Source organism: Equus asinus, chromosome 3, assembly GCF_041296235.1.
Source record: "Equus asinus isolate D_3611 breed Donkey chromosome 3, EquAss-T2T_v2, whole genome shotgun sequence".
NCBI lineage: Eukaryota > Metazoa > Chordata > Mammalia > Perissodactyla > Equidae > Equus > Equus asinus.
Window position 1 is genome coordinate 32691045 of NC_091792.1, and position 24712 is coordinate 32715756.

General features: G+C 36.6%; 1 protein-coding gene across 1 annotated transcript in view; it reads right to left on the minus strand.

Annotated features, from left to right (window-relative positions):
• Positions 1-4300: 4300 nt before the first annotated feature.
• GYPA (glycophorin A (MNS blood group)) overlaps positions 4301-24712 on the minus strand; it is a 37266-nt gene continuing 16854 nt past the window's right edge. The window contains exons 3-7 of the mRNA XM_014838111.3: positions 17565-17630; positions 15566-15598; positions 13976-14061; positions 12090-12203; positions 4301-8854 (exon numbers count right to left, since the gene is read on the minus strand). Coding sequence (XP_014693597.1) covers positions 8804-8854; positions 12090-12203; positions 13976-14061; positions 15566-15598; positions 17565-17630 — 350 coding nt within the window. The 3' untranslated portion in view covers positions 4301-8803. The remainder of the gene's footprint in view (positions 8855-12089; positions 12204-13975; positions 14062-15565; positions 15599-17564; positions 17631-24712) is intronic.

Below are 24712 nucleotides of genomic sequence, written 5' to 3' on the forward strand. Positions count from 1 at the left end.
CTGAGCATGACCTCTCTCCCTCATCTCAATTCCCGGAACACTTGTGGTACTGCCCGATGGTATGCATCATGCTTTCTCTTTTATTATCATAATTCCTATTTGTGTTTTTATTTCCATGTTGCACAGAAGCTTCTTATGAATAGTCAGCAGATCCTTCTGTAGTAGAGAAAACTTTGGCTTTGAAATCTGGTACAGTTGTGTTGAAATAATAATAATAAGGCAAAGGAGGATTTAAATTTACAAATTCTCAATAGCTGCAGGAATAAAAAGCACTTTATAGGGTTCAATAACTACTTATGATAAAAATAGTATCCCCTTGCAACTAGGAAAGTGCTTTCTTAAATAATAATGGTTATAGACTAAAAATTTACAGAAAACGTTCTTAATGGAGAAACTTTAGTTCACATACATTTCCTTTAAGATAAGGGACATAAAGAATGCCAATGATCATTGCCATTATTTAATGTATTACTGGAGATAGTGGTTAAAACAACAAGTCTTAGCCTCCTTGGCATTTAGATGTGGTTATGCCACTAAGTCTGGCCAATGGTAGGTGAGTGAAGGCTACCACTTGTACCACTTGCCAGTCTGGCCCAGGAAACTTCGTGTGAGCATCTCTCCATTCTGTTTCCCTGCCACTAGGCAGTTGGGAAGATGACTTTGCAGACGAAGAGGCACTATAAGCCTAGATTTCTGAATGACTGTATGGAGCAGAAGTCTTTTCTCCTCTCCCGGGTTCACACTGGACAGTTACATGAGCAAAATTACTAACTTTAATTGTGCTGAACCCTTACATTTTGGGCGTATTTATTATAGCATTTAGCCTATTTAATACAGAAATAAAGATGTTACCATAGCCAAACCCTGAAATACATGGCATTGGGTTACTATTTGGGTATCAGGAGATAAATAATTAGACATCACTTACTAGAAAGTAGTGGACTATTCATGCTATGCTGAAGTGAGTTATTTGGTGAATGTCGTCTAGAATAATTTGGAAGGAGTACTACGTGCCTTCTGCATCTGTAGTTTGGGAGAGTGGTTTAAAAGAGCCTAAGTTCTAACATTCGTTGTTACTGCTTTTAGCAATATTATGAGAAAAAAATGAGCTCAGGAAAGGATTTGCTGATTTTCAAAAGAAATTGAGGATCTCAGAGTGTTGGAGAAACCAAATGCTTTTAGACCTAAAACAATAGGAGATAAGGATAAATAAGGCTTAGAGGAAAAAGATATATCAATGCTTCTCGTCAACCAAAAGAACTCAGCCCTCTAGCTAAGATTACATCAAGAATCATGCTTTTCATCTTAGCTCATTATTTGAGATGCCTCAAAGGAAGTGTCATTAAGTTAGAGGCAAAGATGAATGCAAATAGACAAAGAAATAAAGAGATTTAGAGCTGTGTCTCAGAAATAACTTTGGGTGTAGTTACAGGCAAATGGAGCTGACTGAAAGCAAATTGACCAGGAGACACTTAAGTTTCTAAGGGATTTGTGTTGCCAAAGTAACTATGAACCTGGCTCACAAAGTCTTTGCCTATTTCCTCTGTAAAACAACCTAGCACCATTAGAAAATGTGTCACAAAACCTGTATAGCTCTCAAGGACGGCACATTGCTCAATGCTCACTTCAAATGTGGCCACAGAATTTAATGACCAAGGAAGAAGCTTTCAAAGTGCAAAGCCAAGCGCAGTAGGGAACAATGGACACTTCTACATCCTGAGCAGGAGTCTTCACGGTGCTTGCCCATCAGATTCTCTCATTCTTATGGACCAATCACTCAGGCGTGTTTCACATTCATCTCTTTTTTGAATGGCAATTTTTATTGCCAATATCCTAGCCCAGCTCCACCCTTGTGAATGTGGTATGGCAAGGGATAGATAACTTGTCTCTTAGTTTATCGATTGTCTGACCATAAGGAACTACATTTCAACCCGATCAGAAACTTGTACATCATCAAAAGGTCCTGGGCTTTGAGCCATATGGAATAACAGAGTAGACAAGAGGAGAGTGCGACCTATATGTGGGAATAAGGGTGTACGTGAGTATCTGTGGCCAGACGCATGAACTGTGGCGGAGACGGTCAGCTGTCCACTAAAATCCATTTGACCCTTATTCTTGGATGCAGGGCTTGACTTTTCCCACTCTCTCTTGCAGTTAATTGTGGCCGTGTGAATGAGCACTAGTTAATAGAATGTGAGTGGAGCTATGCCCCCTCCTCTCTTTTAGTTCTTCCTGACTAAACCTCCCATTTGTGCTCCTTACTATTTCCCTCTTCTAGTTGGTTAGAACAATGACGTCCAGGGCAACTTTGGAAACCATGTGTTGAAGACGGCAGAGGTGCCATTGGTTTAGATCTACAAATAAATATGTGAAGGATAATCTCTGTTCTCCATTGACCTGGGATATTTCTGTAACATTGCCTAAGCAAGAAATAAGCTTCTCATGTGTTAGCATCATTATACTTTGTATCTTAAACTTCCATAATTTATACCATATACAATCACATGGATGGGATAATGTAGCAGTAATTTCAGGTAGTGACAATACTCAGACTCAAATGTGTGGCAGCAAATAGGCTACGTGGCTTAAGAATCATGATCACATCAGGGCTTGAGGATAAAGAGAAGCATCTACTCACAAGAAGAGGACTACCCAAGTGGTAAGAAACCAGACGAAAGAGTTAGGATTCAAGTCTGTTTTCCAATCATGGTAGAGGAATTGTGGGCAAAGACATTTTTATAAATTCAAAAATCAACACTGTTTACTTTGCTTTAAGAAACTTTTTCAAACTAACAGGAAATAGTATTATTTTCATTTCTCTACCAACAGAATATAGGGAAAAAAATACATGAACTCTTAGTCTGTCCTGGTTTTCATTTCAAGAAGAGTTACTAGTCATCTATACAACAATGTACCATTTTGGTGGACTCTATTCTGGGCTCGGTGAAGGAGCTAGGATGTGTGGATGCTCTGTCATTGCCCTTGAGAATCAGAGTACCCTGGAAGTAAGACAAGAGGAAACAGATCACATGATACTAGAGGTCATACTGTACAGCTGTATTAAACAGGAATTTGGGAAGAAATCTGGGAACCCTGAGCTCCCATATATTGGCAGTTTTGTCAAAACCTCGAGTTGAGTAGATCAAAACAATTTATCAAAGGTTTTTTTAAAAAAAATAATTATTACATGATTATCATTTCTTCGAGGTTTGTGTTTAGCTTTAAAAGAGAACACAAGAGCTATTATTTGTCAGGGGAAATGGGCAACATAAACTCCTACACCTTTTGCTCAAATGGTCCCAGTGAGATGAAGGCTTCATTTGCTGTCCTTTTGGGTTTTCTTTATAACCCCTGTGGGAACCATGGTCACTGCTGTGTGAGGTGGCCATTAGACATCCGGAAATAAAGTCTATCCTGGAGCAGACTTAGTTTGAGGGGAAACAGATGCACACTTTTCTGCTTTCTGTTGCTGGGACGACATTCTGCTAATGCTTCCTCGGGTAATATGAGGGAGAAGTAACCTGGCTCTTTCAAACTAGGATTTGGATGATTAAAATTTGTTGAGCTGATGAAAGATCATATACACACCTGCTCCTAACATTACACCAAACTGATCTATATCTTAATATGAAAAAATTAGTTTTTAAGACTACAGCACATCAAAAAAATAGGATCATATTCCTTCTAAGGTGTACAGACTAAGTTATTTTATTGGTGAATTAGGAAACACATATTTCTGTTTTGTCCCGTCTTTGAAGCTGTTATCCTTCAGCTTTCAAGGCCTATTTTTGCAGAGTCACAGCACTTTTTGAGCACACCCAAAAGACGTGTTTCATGAGATATGGACAATGGTGCAATACCAAGATGTCTCTGGCCTTCAGTTTTGAAATAGAGCTCTAGCTTAGAAATATTCGACAGGAACCAGCAATGTTGGAAAGCACTTCATTTTAAATTAGTGGCGCTTCTTCTTAAAGAACCACAAGAAGAAACTATTGAATATTACTGCACATTTTTTTCTGAACTTGTTAATTTATGCACCTGTATTTTTGTTTAGTTCAGGGTAAACATATACCATTTTCTACTTTCTTACTTAAAAGTAACTTATACACACATTTACATGTGTAAGCAAAGTCCATATACTTGTAATTTTTCATGGCTATGTAATAGTCTATTTTGTTAATACACTAACAAGTAAATTACTACTGACACATGAACATTACTGAGTTGTTCAACGTTTGGGCTATTTTCTTTTTGCTATTAGCTGTTGCTATGAATATATGAAATAAATTCTAAAAAAATTACAAATTGCTCTTTTATTTTTTTACTGGAGCGCATTCTTCAAAATGGAAATACTGAGCCAAAATGTATGGGCAAATCTGTGAATTTGGGGATACATTGCTCTACTGTTTTCGAGGAAATTTACAGTTACTAACAATGTACAAGTATTATTTTTTTGTTATGCCTTATCTATTTTCTATCAATATAATGGTTATATTGAGGGAACAAGACTCATAAGATACAATTAAAAATAACTTTGGTTAGGTCTCCTATGTCCTTTCAAATGTACTCTGTGGAAGTATTTCTTCTGTTGTTCCCCTGTCAAAACCTGGGTAGACCTCATCACTATTCTGGTCACTATTAGGTAATACAAATGGTTCTCCTGTTAGTAATTAAAATATCTACCAATGCAATCATCAAAATTTCCATTCTGATTTTAATTTGATGCTGTACTCCCTTCCCATCTGGAACCAGGAGGGGGTGGTCAACTTCTCCCCCAACCCCACGCAAAGCATTTAAAGCATTTGAAACAATGTCTGACACATGGTAAATGCTTAATAAATGTTGTGTTAACACATCACTATCCAAATGTTTGTGTTTAAAACAAATTCAAATGGTAAAATATTTATTGAATGCATAGTAGTACTATGGTGCTGTGGTAATAAAAAAGAAAACATTTCTAACCTTGTTTCTGCTAAGACCTTAAAATCTAAGGCACACAATGCCAAAGCCCACATTTATGCAGGCAACAAAATGAAACAAGTCAATTATTATAATCACAACCAGGTCACTGAAGAGAACAGACAGTTTAGGAAGGTTTATGAATTCAGAAAGTGCCTGGTGTTAGAGAAGAATCTTTTCGAAGAGAATGTGTCATAGAATTGTCAAAACTTTCTGGGTCTAAAAGTCAACAGAATCAGAGATTCTGAAAAGTGATGCTATGCTACTTTGGTTAAACGTGTCTAATATCCAAAAAATAATGACTTTTTACTTTGAGGAAATTTTTTTCAGGTAAATTGCATACATCGTAGCTGGCACTTAAGAGTTACACAATACTTAATTTGTATGTTGGTTCTATTATTAGCTGTTACCTACAAATGGCAAGAATTTTATAACATTCTGAATCTCCACCTGCTTTCCAGCTAATCCTCTAAGAGGGGAAAGAGGGTAAGTCAGAATTATTAGAGGGTGGGGCTTTTTTTTCAAATTACAGGTGCCCACAGTAAGTCGTTTGGTTGGGTATATAAACAAATGATGAAAATCAGTAGATTAGTTCCTTTTGTCATTGAGATCAAATTTTTTTAACCCTATTGTCTTCAAAACAACCCTACTTTTTCAATTTTATCTCAAGTAACATTTTAAAGCTACTGATGAGAAGTGAAAGGTTAAAAGGCAACTGATTTCTTTTTGTACATCTACTCAGTGAAAAAGCATATCATGACATTGTAATATTATTATATCATTATATTATCATTATATTTTAATATTCCAGTGACGAAGGAATACTGGCTCTTCTATTTCGCACGACAAAAATGAGATGGCCAAAAGAAACCTAGGAACATTTTTTAAAGGCTAAATGTTTCCACAGGACATTTAAAGTGGATTGGCTCTTGAACTCTATGCTGCCTTGCTGGTAGCAAGTAAGGAAGAATTTGTCAGAGGTGACTTTAAGGAGAGCTGACATTTATTGAACACTTCCTTGGTGATGGGCACCCTAAGTACCTCATTTCACATAAATCTCAAAACGTTTATGCAAGGCAGTTATTCTTATCCTCACATTACAGATAAGGAAACCAAAGTTACATGAATAAATAGCAAGGGTTCAGACTCCAGCTACAAAATTGATTCTCTTTCCAGACCATACCGGACTAAACCTTTATGCTATTACTACATTTAATGCCATTTTAAATATTAAGAAAATCTTCATGAAATAAGAAGCAAGTCTTGTGAAGCCTCACAGGAGTTACAAAAATGAATTGAAGTCCCTGCTTTCACCGAATTACAGTTAAGAAGGGATGGAATTCAGATCATAGTAGATGCTACAAAATCTGTACAAGCGCTGTGAGAGTTCAGAGGACATGTTTAAATTTAGAGGCTGCAATTGGTTTATCAGTTGCTAGTGCATATATTCTAGCTAAACAGAGTTGGAGGCATAAGCATATTAGAACTGGGTTAACACAATAACAGGCCTGTGCATCATATTGTGTAGAAATTTGTGTTCGTTTTTGCTTGGGTGATATTTGGCTCTTCGGAGTTTCTTTGTGAGAAATTTGCTACATTTGATAAGACAAATGCTTAGAAGAAACTGAAAGGCTCTTACTTGATTACTATATATTAATATTACTAAAATATCCCTTTCACCATGCCATTCCTTGGCTCCCCAAATTCGCCCTTCATAAAGTCGCTCATCTTTCTCCACTCACTTTCTCCCTAGTTTAGATCCTTTACTCCTATCTATACCAGCAAACACCTAGGCCTGAAGAATAAATTTTCTAATCATTTCCACCTCCCACTTCAGTCCCAAATTTTAAGAAATTCAGCATGAAACATTCATGGGGTTATGTTGGATTCTTTGTAACATTTTTTGTCATAATTTTATGCTGATTTAATTATAGAAATAAGAAGAGAGTTAAGGTCAATTTCTTCCTAAAAACATTAAATTTAAATGTGAAAAGTCCAAAGAGAGAAGTAATGAGAAATTGACTAGAAAAGTTCAAGGAAGTTAAAGCAATTCATACTTTAATTATTCTCTGAATTTTCTAGCTCTGGTGGAGATGACACAGTCATTCTAACCTCTTATTGTCTTTGACTTGTAAATTACTTTAGAGACAAGGTTGGTCTCATGCTCTCTCTTGGTTCAACGTTTTATTTTCATTGAAAAAAGTACATTTAAAGTTGCCTTGGTGCTTGGGTCATTCATTTGATTAAATTAACCCATTGACACTGTTAAAATTACTTTTAAAAAATATATAGCAATAGAAATGTTCTGTTCTTATTCCTTATTTTAAATAGTCAATTTAGTAGAAGAACACTCTGAACATACACGTAGGTTAAGATTTAGATTTTTTAATTTATTAAAAAATAAATTTAAGTTGTCAAGCCCAAATATGTACATAATATTATTTACTTAACTTTCTTACAAAAAGGGAAAGCCAGATGGGCTTTTGTTAATTTGGCAGTAGAATATCACAAGAAGGCACTTCGTTTTTACCTTGCTTTTTAAGTTTCACTATAAATGACTGACATCTGTATAGTAATAAAGCCTTAGTCTCTTATATCTAGAAGTTTCTTTTAGATTATTTAAACCAATTTCCAAAGCTTTATTAATAAGAGAAACTAGGACTGGATGGATTAAAGAATTTAATTGAGAATACAGAGTGACCTATTAAAATATTCACCTGCATGTCAAGTTTGCACATCTTCTTGTATTTATGGAGTTAAGTTTCTTTTGCAAGGAAAAGTCATCAATAGTTTTCTTTCTCAGGATACTCTAACCACTTCCATAAATAAGTCTCTAGTGGAACACGGTGAATGCATCAGTGAGTGCTGTGAAGGGTCCTGTCAGACCAACTATTTTAAATGGGCCATTTATCCATATGTAACGTTTCATTTTTTTTAAATAGGAAAAATTTTTGTATTGATTTATGCATTAAAGGATGAATGTGGGTGTCATTTTATATATCCATGTCTACATCTTTATCTAAGTATATACATATATGTATGTATGAAAGGCATTTCCAAGAGCAAGCTTTATCAATGTGACTAAAATACCATCATCATTAGTGTAATACCATATCTTGCCTCTTCAGCAATGGGGGAAATGATATGATTTTAGTGTTCCCCTAATTTACTCAATACAATAAAAATAGACTTAGAAGTTTAGAATGAGAAGAGAAGAGAACTTAGATTTCCTCTAGATATTACAAGCCTTTCATTTGACAACACAATCTTTAAAACACAATAGAATAGAATAAGTCAGTCTTAAAGAACTGCAGATGAAGCCCACTGAAGTTTTGGACCAGAACTGCAAATCAATTAATTATAAAAAATTATGCTGGGGCTGGCCTGGTGGCTCAGTAGTTAAGTGCACACGTTCCACTTTGGTGGCCCAGGGTTCACCAGTTCGGATCCTAGGTGCGGACATGGCACTGCTTGGCAAGCCATGCTGTGGCAGGTGTCCCACATATAAAGTAGAGGGAGATGGGCATGGATCTTAGCTCAGGGCCAGTCTTCCTCAGCAAAAAAGAGGAGGATTGGCAGCAGATGTTAGCTCAGGGCTGATCTTCCTCAAAACAAAAAAAAAAAAAAAAGGAAAAAAAAATTATGCTAACACACAAAAGCAAGAATGAAAGGAAATATTTGGTCTTCATTTTGAAATATTACTGAATAGAGACGTATTTCATCATTGAGTCATTGGACTCATGATGAAATTTTCATCCTGAAATTGTATAACTTGTGAAGGTATACAATTATTGGAGTGTCTAATTTACATGTTTATTTTTCACTTGACTGAAGTCCTGTGTCTTTATGTTCTTCCAAAAACTGGCTCGGTGAGCAGATTCTCATTGACTATTTCCTGTAAAAGGATTATAGAGAAAAAAATACAAAACATTAGTATGAGACAATTATATTTAAATACAACAGGAAATTAATGCATAAACTAAATTTCAAGATTCTACATTCTAACAGAGTTGTCCTTGAATATAATTGTTAAGAAATTAAAGGAATTTCCTTTTACATTAGCTCTGAGAGTTATGTGATAAGAAAGATACAGAATTTCTTAGAAATCTATTCCAAAAGCCTTAGATAAGGAACAAACATGATTGCTCTGCTCTTAGTTTCTACAGAGATGAGAAACTAACAGAGAACTTACGTAGGTGCAGATTATAGTGAGAAATGAGTTGAATTACATATGTGTACTTGAATTTAAGTCAAGCTCCCTAGATTGTAATTTCTTTTAGGGATAACTTTTTTTCTTGGACGTAAGCAAGGGGAAGTCTGTACAGAAACTCACTGCTAAAGTCCTCTCTGATTCTAGCATGTACAAGGGCGCTGGACTGGTCTCCCCCACCAATGCAACACCCCACCATTCTTGGTTGGAAGGTTGGATTTATGTTACTCTCAGAGAGTGTGTGAAAAGGATGGGGAGATCCTTTGCTCTTACGGAAGCAGAGAACTTTCCACAGTTTTCTTCTATTTGGAAATCACAGGAACTGTGCATCCCAGACATTCTCCCGTGAGAAATGGGCAGGCAGGGGTCATATGTGACTGATAGCATGGGCAGCTAAGACTCACTTATTTTCATTTTCTACCAAGCATTAACCATGTGCAAGTTGAAGGAGGTTAAAACAATTCATACTATATACTTTAACATTTCTACTTCTTGCTGAGATGGCGCGATCACTCTAATCTCTTATTATGCCTTTGACTTGTAAATTACTTTAGAGCAGTATTCTATAAAGATAGGATTAAAACACTTTTTGGTAACCTTATGTGTTTCCCAAAATTCCCTGTGAGATGAGGTCAGATTTTGTAACCCATTTTACTAGCTTAATGAGACTCATTTTAATAACTTTATTTGCATAAATATGGGGAAATGAAATAAACCTAAAATTTGGTTCATCTGACTTTCCACTGCCTTTACGTATACTTGAGATGTGAACAGAGAACTGAAGTCTTAATCTTGCTAATGTGGAAATGCACATGATTCCTTGGGTACACCATATTCCATCTTCTTCCATGCCTGTGCTCATGATGCCCTTCTGCCTGGAACTGATTTGCTCTGGGTAACATCGATATCCTTTAAGACTGACCTCTGGTTCTGTCTCCAGAAGCCTTTGCTACCTGCCCTAGTCTCTTTTAGATACTATTGCCTCTGCTACCTTAAAACTTGTTCATTGCAATGACCACATTCTATCTGTTTCCCCCACTAGACTCTCAGTATCTAAAGGGCAGAGACCTGCATTGGTATATCTAATGTGATTGTGGTGCCCAGCTCACAGTAGGCATTTAATAAATGTTTGTTGCACTTAAACTTACAAGGATATTTTAACACATTTTGGTGGATTAAATTGTCCTAAACTTTTGTGAGCTACTCTACAGAGAGGCTCAAGATGGTATGAAAAAAAAATGGCAGAGGAAATGCTACACACTAAATTTGTCACCAGAAAAAATTGGTAGTTAAAAGCATAGAGAAATTTAGGTAATAAAAAATTAGACTTTGAGTGGTAATTGCTCCATTTTAACAACTCCTCAAAGCAACGTTTTTGAAACAATTCAGAATATTGATTAAAAAATACTTTACAATATTTGTTCCAGCTCCAAGTCCTACAACAAGGTAACCTTAGTAAATGAAGTAAATCTGGTACACGACTCACAACTTTTGTTGTTTTAAGTATCTGCAGATTGGGTTTGATTAATCCTTTTAGCTGAGAATTATGAATAACGCCATTCACTCTACAGAGCACGAACTTCGTAGAACTAAGTAATTACGTAACAATCATCATTAAGCTTTAAGAACCCACGAGATACCATGATGAGGCAAATCCAGCAAAAGGTTATGTAGCTGGGGTGGATCTTTAAAACTCTCTATTTTCTATGACCTCAAAGTCTAGAAAACCTAGCAGGGCCTTTGAAGATGGGTGATCGGTCCAGGGTTAAAAACTGAATCAGGAAATTTACAGAACCTCAGTTCTGTTTTGATTTTGGATAATCATGGGAAAAGCTTCAGTCAGTTTGTAGCAGGCAAAGTCAGGTCCCTTAAAGCCTGAACACTAAAGCATCCACAGAGACTGGTTCTTGGGGCACATCTGCCAAGATAGATTTTACTTGGGTTTATGCTTCAGGCAAAGTTTAATAGAAACTATATGCTCAATTAGTGAGGTTACAGAAGAGGCCACATGAACAAAATGAATGAAACTGGCTAGGTCTTTAAACAGATAGTAGAGGCAGGGACCACCATTCAGCTTTGATGAATTGTTCTCATATTGTTAAGGAGGCTCCAGCATTGTTAGGGTTTCCAATTTTTTCTGTAAGGGAGTACTGATATTTGGATATTTTTTAATGTAGAAATCTCCCACTTTTTAAAGTTGGCAATAAACACTCTTTTTAAAAAACACGGCCTAGGTCAATACTGTTCTGTGAGAACAAAATACACCGGCAGTCTTCCACAGGTTGTGTATTTACTTAGCACCTGGGAGGGGAAATGAAAACAGGGACCAATTGACTGGCCGCATTGTGCAGAGGAGGTCATTTGGGAATGGAACCTACAATATAGATAATAGCTAACAGACATGAGCACTTACTATGGCCAAGAGTTGTTCTAGACACTTTACTTGTAGCTCATTTAATCCCCAGGGAACTCTATGAGGTTGACACTATCATTATGCCCATATTAAATTATCTCCACATTAACTATCGTTATCTCCATATGAGTGGCTCAAAGTTGCAAGAGTTGGATTACGGATTCAAATCCAGGTCTGGATTCAGATCTGGGGGTGTTAAACTATATCCACTTTGCAGTTTGGAAAATAAGAAGTGCACGAAAGAGCTTGTTTTTCACTTTTACTTATAGTATTTGTTTCACTTTTCTTTGTTGTTTTTTTTTTTAAGATACTTTACGCCTAAAGGAGCGTTTCATTATGCTGCAGACAAATGTTCATATAAAAAATCTTATAGAGGCAGCACTGATGAAATAGAATATAAATAATTGGGCCCCAATTGGGTGCCCCTCTCCGAACTCAGGAAGAAATAACTCAATAATTGATTTCCCTTCCAAAAAGGCAAAAGGCAATAAGAATATTAGCACCAACCTGGATGTCTATTTCTACAGAAGTTAAATTAGTGCTTGTGTCTTCTGACACTGGAGGTGGTGCATCAGCCGAAGGTACTTGTGATGCTGGAGGTGGTACATCAGCTGGAGGTCTCTACGAATAAAAACAGAAAAATATTAATGCCACAACTTTCTAAACCTAAGACATTATAAGGAAAAATGTCTCAGATTAAAAATATATTTTTTGAGCTAAAGTTTGTTTGCTTTTGGTTAAAATTCACTTTGTAGAGTTCTTTTTAGAGAAAAGTCACTATTTCATAGGTATTTGCAAACTTCGATTTAAACTTGTATTTCTAAATAGTATTTGTTATTTCCATAGATGAATTATTACCACAAACATTGGCTCTGCCATATTTCTCTGCTGTAATGAAAAGCTAAAATGGAAATTTTTATGAAAGAGGTATGATGTCTTAGTCATATTGACTATGACCCAATTCTTCTATTTCATATAGATTTTCTCTGAATTTTGCCAGCTAAGTATTTCATTGACTTTTTCAGATTTTAGATCATCAACCAGGAGAGAAAACAACTCAGTTTGCCATATATGCCCAAACACAAGAAGATGATTTTTCCCCAATGTTTATAGTGCAGATAAGAGGAGTCATCGGATGTTCACGTCCTTACAAAATCTCTCATATTAGAGCAGACACTCTCAATTACTTTACTTTTATTAAGAAAGTATTATTTTGAGAAGATACATTTACATAGAGTAATGATGATCAATCATTGGTTTGGATGATTATAGAAGTCACCTAATAGAAGTAGTTAAAAAAGAAAAGGGCAAAGGAACTTCATGTAGATTTATTATCAATCATGTTACAGCCCGTGACTGCAGTGTTGTTACCCTCTAAACAAGCCTTTTTAAAGGAATATGTATAGTGGTTATGGTATGGAGATCACAAAGAGAGATCAAGGATAGAAGATGACTGACAACTCACCTGTACCATCTTCTGTGACTAGGTACTTAACGACCTAGGATTACAGTTCCAATTACAGCATTAGAAATACACACATAAATGTTGTGTCTTAAAGGTCTTAAACAGAAGGTTATAGTAAAGGTTATGTGATTTGGAATGCTGTGGCATATGAACCTAAAATTAGCTTTAGTGAAGGAAAAAAAATCACTCCTGCTGGAAAATTCATGGGTGGAGTTTGAAAAATTTATTTCAGGAAATAGGAGAATGGAAAAAAACAAATGTTTTAAACATATGTAAATATATCATGTTATTTTAAATATTTTTCATATACAAATTAAATAAACTAAATACTATGATTAGAAATTTGACTATTTCATCTAAATCCATCAAAATATATTAAATCAAGTTAGACAAAAACTTTGGATGGGGGCTGGCCCCATGGCCAAATGGTTAAGTTCATGTGCTCTGCTTTGGTGGCCTGGGGTTCGCCAGTTCGGATCCTGGGCACGGACCTAAGCACACCTCATCAAGCCATGCTGTGGCAGCGTCCCACATAGCAGAAATAGAATGACCTACAACTAGGATATACACCTAGGTATGGGGCTTTGAGTGGGGGGGGAAGGAGGAAGATTGGCAACAAATGTTAGCTCAGGGCCAGCCTTCCTCACAAAAAATCAAGAAGCATACCTTTAAACAAACAAACAAGAAAAAACTTTGGAAGGTCTTTGACTGGAAAACGGGGATAGATTTATATTTGGGGTTGCTTTATAGGACAAATGCAAAAACAATTTCTACCAGAGTAACTCAGTGACTTCTATGTGTCCAGTTGAAAAGATGGAGTTTTAGGCAGTTTTGTTTCTCTTTAAGTTTAATTGAACGTAGAGGGATAAACCCTCCTCGAGCTGTTCACACCAGTACTTATAGCAAAATTCAAAAACTGAATCCTCACCTTTCTCAGCCTGCGACAAACATAAGCAAGAAGGAGGATAATTCCAATGATACCAGCCATCACCCCCAAAATAATGACTGTTATCACTATGGGAGAAAAAGAGAGCAGAAAATTACAAAAGTGTGAAATAAACTACCACATAGCATTTGAAAAATAAAAGGTAAAGTCAGCATAATACCAATTTGCCTTTTTGTAGAAAGCACGTTAATATGCTTTTATACATATTTTATCTTTTGAAAAATTAAGTTTTTCACAATAACCATGTGGGAAACTGGAAATTTGAGTGGTAAAGTTTTTTGTCCAAGGTCACACAACTAGTGACAGAACCAAGACCCAAAGGTTCCAACTCAAGTCCAGTGTTCTTTACAGGGCCTCATAGGTGACCTATGGATGAGAGCTAGGTGGACATTCTACCCCGAGATGACAAAACCCACAAACTCATAGTTTCAAAGACATGAGAGAAAATAATGTCTCGATGTATAAAAAGGTATTGGACAGATCATAGAATCAGAAGTCTGGAAGGAAACTGGTATGTATAAGCAGTTTACAAATGGGGAAAAGAAATCTAATGAGTTTAAGTTCCTTATCCTATGTGATAAGATAACAACTAGTTAGAAGCAGAATCGTAACTATAATCCATGTCACCTATATTCTAAGCTTCTGTTCCTTCCAGAATATCCTTACACATAATCTATAACATAATCACTAAAAATATTTTTCAAATCTTTTCCATGTTGAGAATGAAACAAATTTTTAAGTTAGAGGTATTCTCCTATGTTCATAGGATATTTGTAGTGCTTCCAAATGAAGTAAATAGAACTGAAGGCAAGACATATGGGGAAAAGGGCACATTCATTTGGCTAATTTATATTTAAAAGTCTTATTACTGATAAAAAAGTAAAAGTAGCTTTTCCTCCCACTGGTATTGCCCAGCCTTCCTGTCCACTTAGCTTTAATTTATAAGATTTAATTTATATTGATTCAGTTCTAGGATTCACTTTTCTTGTGTGAAGTATGGACACAGGCCAAGTGTGACAGGAGGCTTAGAAATACAGAAGAGTAAATGAGCACATAAACTAACTAAAGCCAGAGCTATAGCAGCATCTAAACAGGGAAGCGACAGTTAGAGAGGGTTTGGAGGATAGCCCCAAAGTGGTGGCGTTGGGCCAAAAGTGAATCAGGATTGAGACATGAATGGTCTATATTAATTCTTGAGATGGTGCTAGTTAATTACATGATTTTAAGCTCCTTGCTTTCTTTACAGTAGGGAAGAGAGAAGTTCAATTGTTTCATAAGCTTTTAAGAGAGTTTTCTCAAGTACTCATGGTTGGTTAGAAAGCTAAAAAACTTAATAGGAAAAATTATTAAGCAATGCATTGCTATTTCCAAAATGTTTAAGAAAATAAGAAATGTCTATTTTAATTTTAAAGAGAGCAAATTTTGTTTGCCTTTACCATTTTGTGTGACTAACGTTGATTACATTTACTTTTTTGTTTTTAAAATTGACTTCTTATTTTCTTAGGCATTTGGAACTAGCAATACATAATTTAAAATGGAATTATTGTCATTCCATGTCAAATAATAACATACCTGGTTGTGAGAAACCATGAGCAAGTTGTAGTCCTATTGTTAAAGAGACAAAATTTCAAAATAAAGTCAGAATACATAGCACATAGCATGGGTCTAAACAATATCATTCTGGAATTAGATTGGTTAGTGGATTACTTTTTCTTAACTAAGTGTGGAGAGTTCTTGTTCAACTTTCAACAGTTAGCTAGTAAAACTTAGGAGGTAATGTGCCAGTCTTCACATTAGGTATTCCAATATCTACTGTCAACTGCTCAATAAGTTTCCATGGGTCAGAAATTAGCAAATCTAAAAGGTAGGGTATGAGAAAGTACTGGAAGAACCACCTATTGACTTCCACAAGAAGTAGTGCATTTTTTAAAAGAATGTAAAAATGGTGAGCAGAAAACAAACATATTCAATCATCATCCCACGTGGACTTCAGTCCAACCCAAAAAAGAGGTCATGTTGCTATCAATTTTCCAGATTTATGCCACAGCCACCATCTGAATCCAAATCGTTATTGTGTCTAGTCTGAGCTTTTGTCAACAGTACCACTAGATTCCCTGTCTGCAGAAGTTTCTAGTATGGCTGCCTTAATGCCTCCCCAGAGTCAGCTTCTCCCTTATCAGTCCACATCTTAAATTTTATTTTCTGATGTTTTCAAATGCCATTTTACGTCATGAAGCCCTCTTACTACTATAGCTACACAATTCTCTTGAATTTAATTATTACAAATAACATATTACACTACATTGTATCACATAGTCAAGGGCTTGGTTATATTTGGTCATTCTTTACAGTTATGTATAAAGGTTAGTTAGGGCTTGTCTGCTCTTTTTCTGTGTCAGTTAATAGCTGTGGTTGGTGTATGAGCTCTGGAATAAAACAGATGCAGCATCATGAGTACACCTCTTAGTAGCTGTGTGGCCTTGGGTAAGTTACGTAATTGCTTTGGGCTTTCGCATTCCCTCAGGTGAATGAAGATTATAATACCTGTCTCTTTGGGCTTCTGTGAGGATAAAATCAGATAATGCGTGAAAATGCTTAGTACCATGCTCCACCATGCTAGCCATTATTTATAGGATTCACAGGAGGTAGCAGTGTGTGTGTCTGTAGTTGACCCTTAAATGCTTTCTGGAGTGGCATCATCATGTTGGCTGCACATTAAAATCACTTTGAAAATAGATTGTTTAATTGGACCCGGAAGCCTAATAATTAGTTCCAAGCACTCAGTCTAATTTTCCTCCCTTAGTTTCTGTTCTTAAAATCCATTGTTTTCCTTCATCTCAGTACATTTTCTCAATGTTTCTATTAGCTAAAGATCCTGTAGCCACTCTAAGTCTTCTTTGAGGCTTTATTTTAAATCCTGAGTATCCTGCCTAAACCCCACCTACGAAAGACTCTCTCCCTTTCTACTTTCAATGAACTCTTGTAAAGTCATCTTCTTCCCAGAAAAATAACCAGAGAGATAATGAATGCTCCCTGACCTCCCTTATCTCAGCGCCCAGCTTGGCTTATAGTTTATTAGGCTCTCATGAAGTGCCAGGCTCTGAGCTAAGCAATTTTACATATATCTTATTTAATCTTTAAAGAAACACTGTGAGATCAGTATTAGAGGCCCCATTTTAAAATTAAGGGAACAGAGGCCCTTTGGGGCACTCAGAGTTCAGTTCTCTCAAGGTCAGCAGCTGGGACAAAACCAAGCCCAGGACTGAGTCCAGCATGGTTTGACCACAAGCCCTCCTCACCACTGGACTATTGGATCCCTTTTATCTGGCCCACCATTTCATGGTCACACTGATTGTTTATGTGCCTTGCTAGATTGTTTTGATTTCTTTAACCCACAGCATTACTTCTGTGAGATATTCCAGAAGTGAGGATTCCTCTGGAGTAGGACATGTGTCTACTTAGCTTCCATTTCTCAGTCTTTGTCACAGTTTCCCCACAGTGACGGATGCCATTATATAGAGGTGCACCATAACAATGACACCAGAGCAACTATTTTAAAATATGAACAAACCTCCATCCTGTTCTCTAGCAAATGTCGGTGTAGCAGCAGAAGTGATAGTTGATAAGTCGCTTGTACCTGTACAAAAGAGAAGTTGAGAAAGAGATCAAGAATGAGGTGACCAAGTGGACCATAGAGCACATCACAAAAGACAAATTGATCCCTCGTCCCTCCCAGTGGCAGCTCCAGAATTTCTGCATGGCGGGGCATTACAGATGAAAAAGTGTGCCTTGATTTCCTCATTTGTAAAATGATAATACCTGCCTCAAAATGTGAGGACTAAATTAGTTTAATACGTATATATGTGTGTTTCAGTTAGTGTAGTACTTGGCACATAATGAGCAGTACATATGCTTGGCTATTGTTGTTATCATTCTTTTAAAGGGGGAGATTGAAGCTTCATTTGCATAGCATTTTTACCTAATTTTGGAAGACTGTCCATGTTAAAGAAAGGTGGACACTCGTGGTGATTATACAAAGACTAACGTTCTGACTGTGCCTCCCTGCCTCCATCCCCTAGTTACAATCCTACTTCCCAGGTAAAAATTAAAACAAACAAAGACACTATTAAATTCAGTTTTCTTCTAGCTTGATAGGGGGTGAGTCAGTTCTAAGGTTCCCATCCATACTTCTTTTCTCTCTATCAAAAGTAGAATTTCAGAGTTGTAATAGAATTGTAGGAAATGCTGGCTCCAGTCTATGATTCCTGGCTGAGGGTCCAGATAACCAAGTAATATAATGAATTCTGGGTCATGGTTATTCTTTAACACAAATATATATGCACACAAATATGAATATAGGACTTGTATTCTCACACATCTTTTAAAAATCTCATTAAATACTTATAAATTATTGTTATTATTACTATCATTATTTTTTCTGAGGAAGATTCGCACTGAGCTAATATCTGTCACCAATCTTCCTCCTTTTGCCTGAGGAAGATTAGCCCTGAGTTAATTCTGTTGCCAATATTCCTCTATTTACTATGTGGGTCTCTGCCACAATATGACTGCTGACAAATGGTGTAGGTCTGCAGCTGGGAACGGAACCCAAGCCATCAAAGCAGAGTGCACTGAACTTAACTACCAGGCCATGGGGCCAGCCTCTATAAACTAATTTTTATAATTAAGCAATTATATTTTTATTTTAAAATAAGTTTTATAAATTAAAAATTTATAAATTATTTTATAAAGTTTTATAAATTAAATAAGATTTTTAATTACAAAAGTAATCTAGATTCAATGAGTTACATTTTGGAAACATAAGAAAGCACAAAGAACAATACAAAAATTATTTATCATCAAATTACCCAGAGATAGACACTTTAAACATTTTGGTGCCATCTGAACTTTTAGCTATTGCTTCTAAATATGGAATCATTGTTTTTAAATATGCATAAAAATGTACATAGTGTTTAAACTATATATGGACATATACCCTATGTTTCATATGCTCTTCTATGACAAGATTTTTAATGGTTACATAGTATTCCATGTATGAATGTACTGTAGTTTATTTATCAGTCTCCAACTTGAAGCATTCCTATTATTTTTACTCTTAAGAGAGTTATACATCATTCTGGGATAAACAGCAGTGCACTAAACTCCATGGATGTAGCTCCACCCATTCCTTTGAGGCATTCTAGTGAAGGAAATGGTGCCCAAGAACGACGGAGTTGAGGTTTGAAGGGCACCTGCAGACATTCCCCAGAGACAGTGTCACTTTGGCTCCTAAGCTAAATGCTCAAGGTTTTCTGGAGAATCCACAAAGAACTGAAAATGTCTTTCACATTTTTGGTCAGTCTACTCAAGGACAGAGTACAAGATCTGCCTATTTCTACCAGCTGTCAGCTAATCAATTTTCCCCCAAATTGCACAGGTAAGAATCATTGTCCCCAAACTGTCTGCAATGTTTCCTGCTTTCTCATAAATCCTGCTTTCACCTTGTTCCTTGACTTGTGCTACAACCCAATTCATCACATGCATGTAAACAATTGTGACGCAAATTAAGCAAATAGCATGACAAATAACTAATATTTCTAAGTTATTCTTCAACATTCAGGTGTCACGGTTTAAAGATAACATAAGAACAAATGTTTTTATTTATTTTTTTTGTGATTTTAAAAGTTTTATATCAAAATGAGTTGGCCCCTACAAATCAGTTCACTTTTCTCTTAGAAATGCACTAGAGGAATATTTTGGTTCATATACCTGCTTGGACCCCCAACAAATTCTCTGACACTGGAAAAGCATATAAAGAGTCATGTTTGTAGAACAAATGTTTTAAATAATTACCTGATGATTGGGATTTTGAGATTCAGCAAGTATTAATATTAAAATTATGGAAAGAAATATTTTCATGAAGAATCAATTAAAGTATGTAAAAATTACAAAAAAGGGTAACTAATGAACAAAATGATTTCTGTCTCTTAGTTAACGTTACATCTCCTTTACACCTTTCGATTCAGCGTAATTCTTTCACACTTAGGGCACACATTTGTAATCCCTCATGAATATCAAATGGGATCTTCTGAAACATAAAACTTGTTTTCAGGGCTCCAAGGTCCCAGAGTTAGCTCACTTTGAATCTCCTCAGCACTAGAATAGTGCTTCGTACATGATAGGTATTCAGTAAAATGCTAACAGTTATAAATGTTTGGCCAATTTCTTATGGAGAAACAACTAAGTGAGTTTCCGGATTGCATCTAAAATGAACATAACAATGAATAAAACAAGCCATACAGCAAAGAGGCATGCACAGCATGAGTGCAAGCATATTGAAAACGTGTGTTGATAGAAGAGCAACAAAATATTTTCAACATTTCAGTAAGAAGCACACACTTTTGCAACCTGAAGAAAAAAATCTAAAAGTGAAAAACAAAACAAAACCACACCAAACTTGAAGTTTTCAAGAGTTAAATGAGTTCAAATGTTAAAACTGCACCTGAGGACATCTAGTAGTTTTGACTGTGAAGACAAATATACCCCTCCTCCAGGTTTCCGAAGTGTTCAGCAGGACATCAGGGACTGCCTGAGCAGGATTTGTAGGGGTCAGTTGGGGAAGTGTGTTGAATCTGTAGGATGGTGCCTACTCCTCCTTGTGAACACTGCAAGATCCTGCATGACCCAGCCCCCACCAGCTTCCCCTCCTCGTTGCTTGCCACTCTACCATGCTGGACATTTCTTGGTTCCTCAAAGGCACCACACTCTTTTCCATGCCAAGGCCTTTGTTCCTGCTCTTCCTCTTGCCTGAAATATACCCCCAACACCCATCTCACCTAACGAGCTTCTTTCCAGGTCTTAGAGTTCAATGCCATTTCCTTTGGAAGGTCTTCTCTGACCTCCTCTATTTAGACTTAGACTAAAAACTCCATGAAGTCTACAGCACTTGGCGTGGTATGGTAAAGTCTCAATGGAATTTTATGATTGACTATTTGGAATTAAGACATGTGTCCATGGGCCTTGATGGTCACTGGGAACCTTGGGTATATTTGTCCATTTGTTCATTCATTTACAAAAGAGTTTTAGCAAGCCTACTTTATGCTATGTACTAGGAATACAATGAATTAATAAATAATTCATTGTCTTTCCATTCATGGAAATTCCAGCTTAGCAGAGAGAGATAGAAATTTAAGCTAAGTATAATACAGTTTTTTTAGGGTGATGGTGGAAGTCGGGGCACAAAGGAGATAAGTGGTCACTTCTACTTGAAGGAGTAGGATGTAGAAAGATCTCGTGGAAGTGTTCTTTGAACTCATCTTGAAAGAAGTTTAGGATTTTACTGGGGAGACTGTGTGGACAGTTAAGAACAGAGTCAGCAACGTCCTGGAATTTGAGACATCAAATTGGGAGAAGTTGGGAGAACAGCAGGGTGTCTATGTGGCTGCAGGGTAAGACGTGAGAAGCAGAGGAATAGAGAAATGGTGGACAAGGAAAAAGGCAGAAGAGGTAGTGAAGCCCCATGTGTTATGTGCCATAGTATGGAATTTTCACGTTATCTTGAAGGCAGCAGAAAGACAAAGGATTGGAACCAGATTCTCATTTTGGAAAGATCACTGTCAATAGCATGGAGGATGGTGTGGGAAAAGAGCATGCAGCATGCCCAGAACCCTTCACAGGAGGATTCCACCTTGTGATCATGAGTGGCCAAGATAAGCAGTCCCTTTACAAACAAGCCACTCCTCCTTGCAGAGGGTTCTTATCACTTTTCGGCATTGCGCTTCATGGAGGAGGTCTGTAATCTAAGAGCTTAAAGGGGCAAAAAATTATAGCAAGTTGTAAAGAGAATATGGCAAAGACCCTACAGTAGGATCTAACATCTCTTCAAACTGGCACTTTAATCTTTTAATTTTAAACAAAGTCAAAGAAGGAGAAAAAAGTGTTTTAAATGTATAAGCAAAGTACCTTTTTTTTTGTATTAAAATGAGAAAACGTTTAGGGAGAGAACACTCATTAAAAAGTTTTGAACTTTATCAAGACAATTTTAACTCTCTAGCAAATAAGTAGACTTCTTTCTTTTCCAACAGCTACTCCTCAAAGAAAAGGAGCATTTAGTGGAAATTTATTCTGAAAGGAGAGGGTGAAGACCCAGGAGATAAAAACTACCCAAGTTTACAGAGCAGGACTCACATGCTGACATTGGCCTTAACATTTGTCCGAAGTTGGTTGTAGTGCCTCTTTCCAGCTCAGAGCTACACGTCTTCCATCCTTGCTTCTAAGCAAGGCTCTAAACTATAGTTAAAATTCAGGAATATCTAACATTGAAGGCAACACATTGTTTAGAGGAACAAAGTCTTTGAGATAATTTCCAAAAATTGCATACTCTTTATCCAAGTCCCGTCTGTGAATGTGAATGTCATGTCCTATTTATGCCCTTACAAAAACAGATTGGTGGCCAAATTGACTTGAGTCTGAAACTTGCCACTTATGTTCTTAGAAATACCTGCTTTAATTCTCCAGATTTGTTGCTTTGATACAATTTTCTGTTGCAGTCACCTAAAACCATCAACACGGTAAGTAACTGAATACATAAATGCCCCAAGAACAACTTGATAAAATATATTTTTAAATATTTCTTTAACAACCTAATATCTGTAGCTGATCTATAAAATGACCTTTGTCATAGCTTTTCTTCCATTTTCCGAAAAAAACCCAGACAACCTTATAAGTATTTCAATAGGAATTAATCCTCATGCTTGCTTAGTGGTATGAGGAGCTCTTGAAGACTTGTTATTGATCCATAGTTCACAGTACCAGCTTGAAAGAACAACAGCTTTTATCACACAGATATATTTTTGTATCTTCTAATATTTAATTAAATTTTAAAGAACTTGTTGGTTATTCCAAGATAGATTCACATGGAATAATTCAAAGAATTTTATCAATTGCGTCAAATTAAATAAACTAGGTCCTGGTTGAAAAATGTCATTTAGGAGAAGCAAACAAAAAAAAACTATCTTTTCATACATCCTCAGATGCTTAAGCTACTTTCAAAATTCAAGGTAAGGAAAACAAATGCCACAATACGTACTTGCAACAACCACCAAGAATGTTCTAATCCTACATTTGACAGCAACAGCCCTCATGTTTATCAGGCTCTCCCAGGTTCCTCACGCCCTAATCAGCTAATAGACATCTGTGGACATATTCAGAAATGCTGAGTTGCAAAATTTCTGTGAGTAAGTGAATTTTAAACAGAGCTTTTTACAATAGAATCTTCAGTTGAGTCAACTAGATAGATAACATCCAAGCAAATCTGTAGCCATTAAACAACAGACACGGTTTGTCTAAATCTCCTGGAGACTGGATTATAAGAAGGGTCTCTCTCCTGCTTTGCGTCTGTATGTGTGCGCGTGCGCGCACGAGGGGTAGGGCTAGCTTTCCACGTCTGTTTGCGTTGCTCACATATTAAAGATCAACTTAAATACTGTCCTATTTAATTAAGAATTACTTTTACATTTTACATTACAAGGTCACTCGGAACATCTAATCCAACTTTCCTACTTTACAGATAAGAAACTTGATATAAAAATTAAATAATTGGCTCAGAATTAACGGAGCAGGTAAGGAACAGAACTGAGACCTATTCCACTGACTTCCAATATTATTCCCACCTCTCAGATCTCACCGCCTGGTTGAGATCTTGTCAGCAAGATTTCGTTTGTCTAATTCATAGTAGCAGAGAATAGAATGGCGGTTACCAGAGGCTGAGGGGGCGGGGAAAAGGGGAGACGTTGGTCAAAGGGTACAAAGTCTCAGTTATAAAATGAATAAATTCTAGAAACCTGAGAAAAATAAAAAGATTTGTTTGATATTTTAGCATATTAGCTGTTGAACACTGAGGTGTGTTGTAAACAAAAAAAGACAACTAAATTCCTTGGGATTCCCAGGCATCCGAAGGGCTAGAATTTTAATAATAATTATGTAGTCTTCATTTTGATGACTTTTTCACACCAATTCATTGTACTGCTTACATTCTATCTCTTTACCCTCAGTGTCCTCTTGCTATAGCCACTAAAAGAAACTGTTTTCTGCTCTAGCAATATTGACATGAGGGTCATTTTCTTAATCCTTTCACTTCTAGCAGGAACACATCCAGACTATACCTGAAATTCCACCTCTCTTTCCAAGTGATGCATATTTACCTTGAGGTACTATGGAAGATGTGTCCAGCACCTGGCTACCCAGGAATGGATGGGTCTTGGGCCAACACTGCACATTTCCTTAGCTGCACTAGGCTCTGAAAAACTTACTCTGAAGTCTTTACCCCACGCCTACTTGCAATGTCTCACTGGCTGAACCTTGAAACACGAGTAGGGTTTTAGGTGAAGATGTGGAGAAGGGAAACCGAAATGGCATGGGCTGAAATATAGAGAAAGAAGAGTACAGTGTGCATTCACGTGGAGGCTAGGGGGCAGCCAGCAGGCAAAGGTTGGCAAAGCTCTCAGACTGACAAAAGTTTAATGTCCAAGAGGCAAATTAGTGCAAAATAAAACAGAAGGGTAGGTACAGCAAGGCCTCTAACTCCGAGTTTAGTTTCTTTTTCAATCCCCAGACACTGAAATGGCATTTGCTATAGTACTTGTACAAAGTACATATTTGTGACCTGAACCAAAACATATTATTTTAGGTTTAGGAAGGGTACAATGAATTAATTAATAT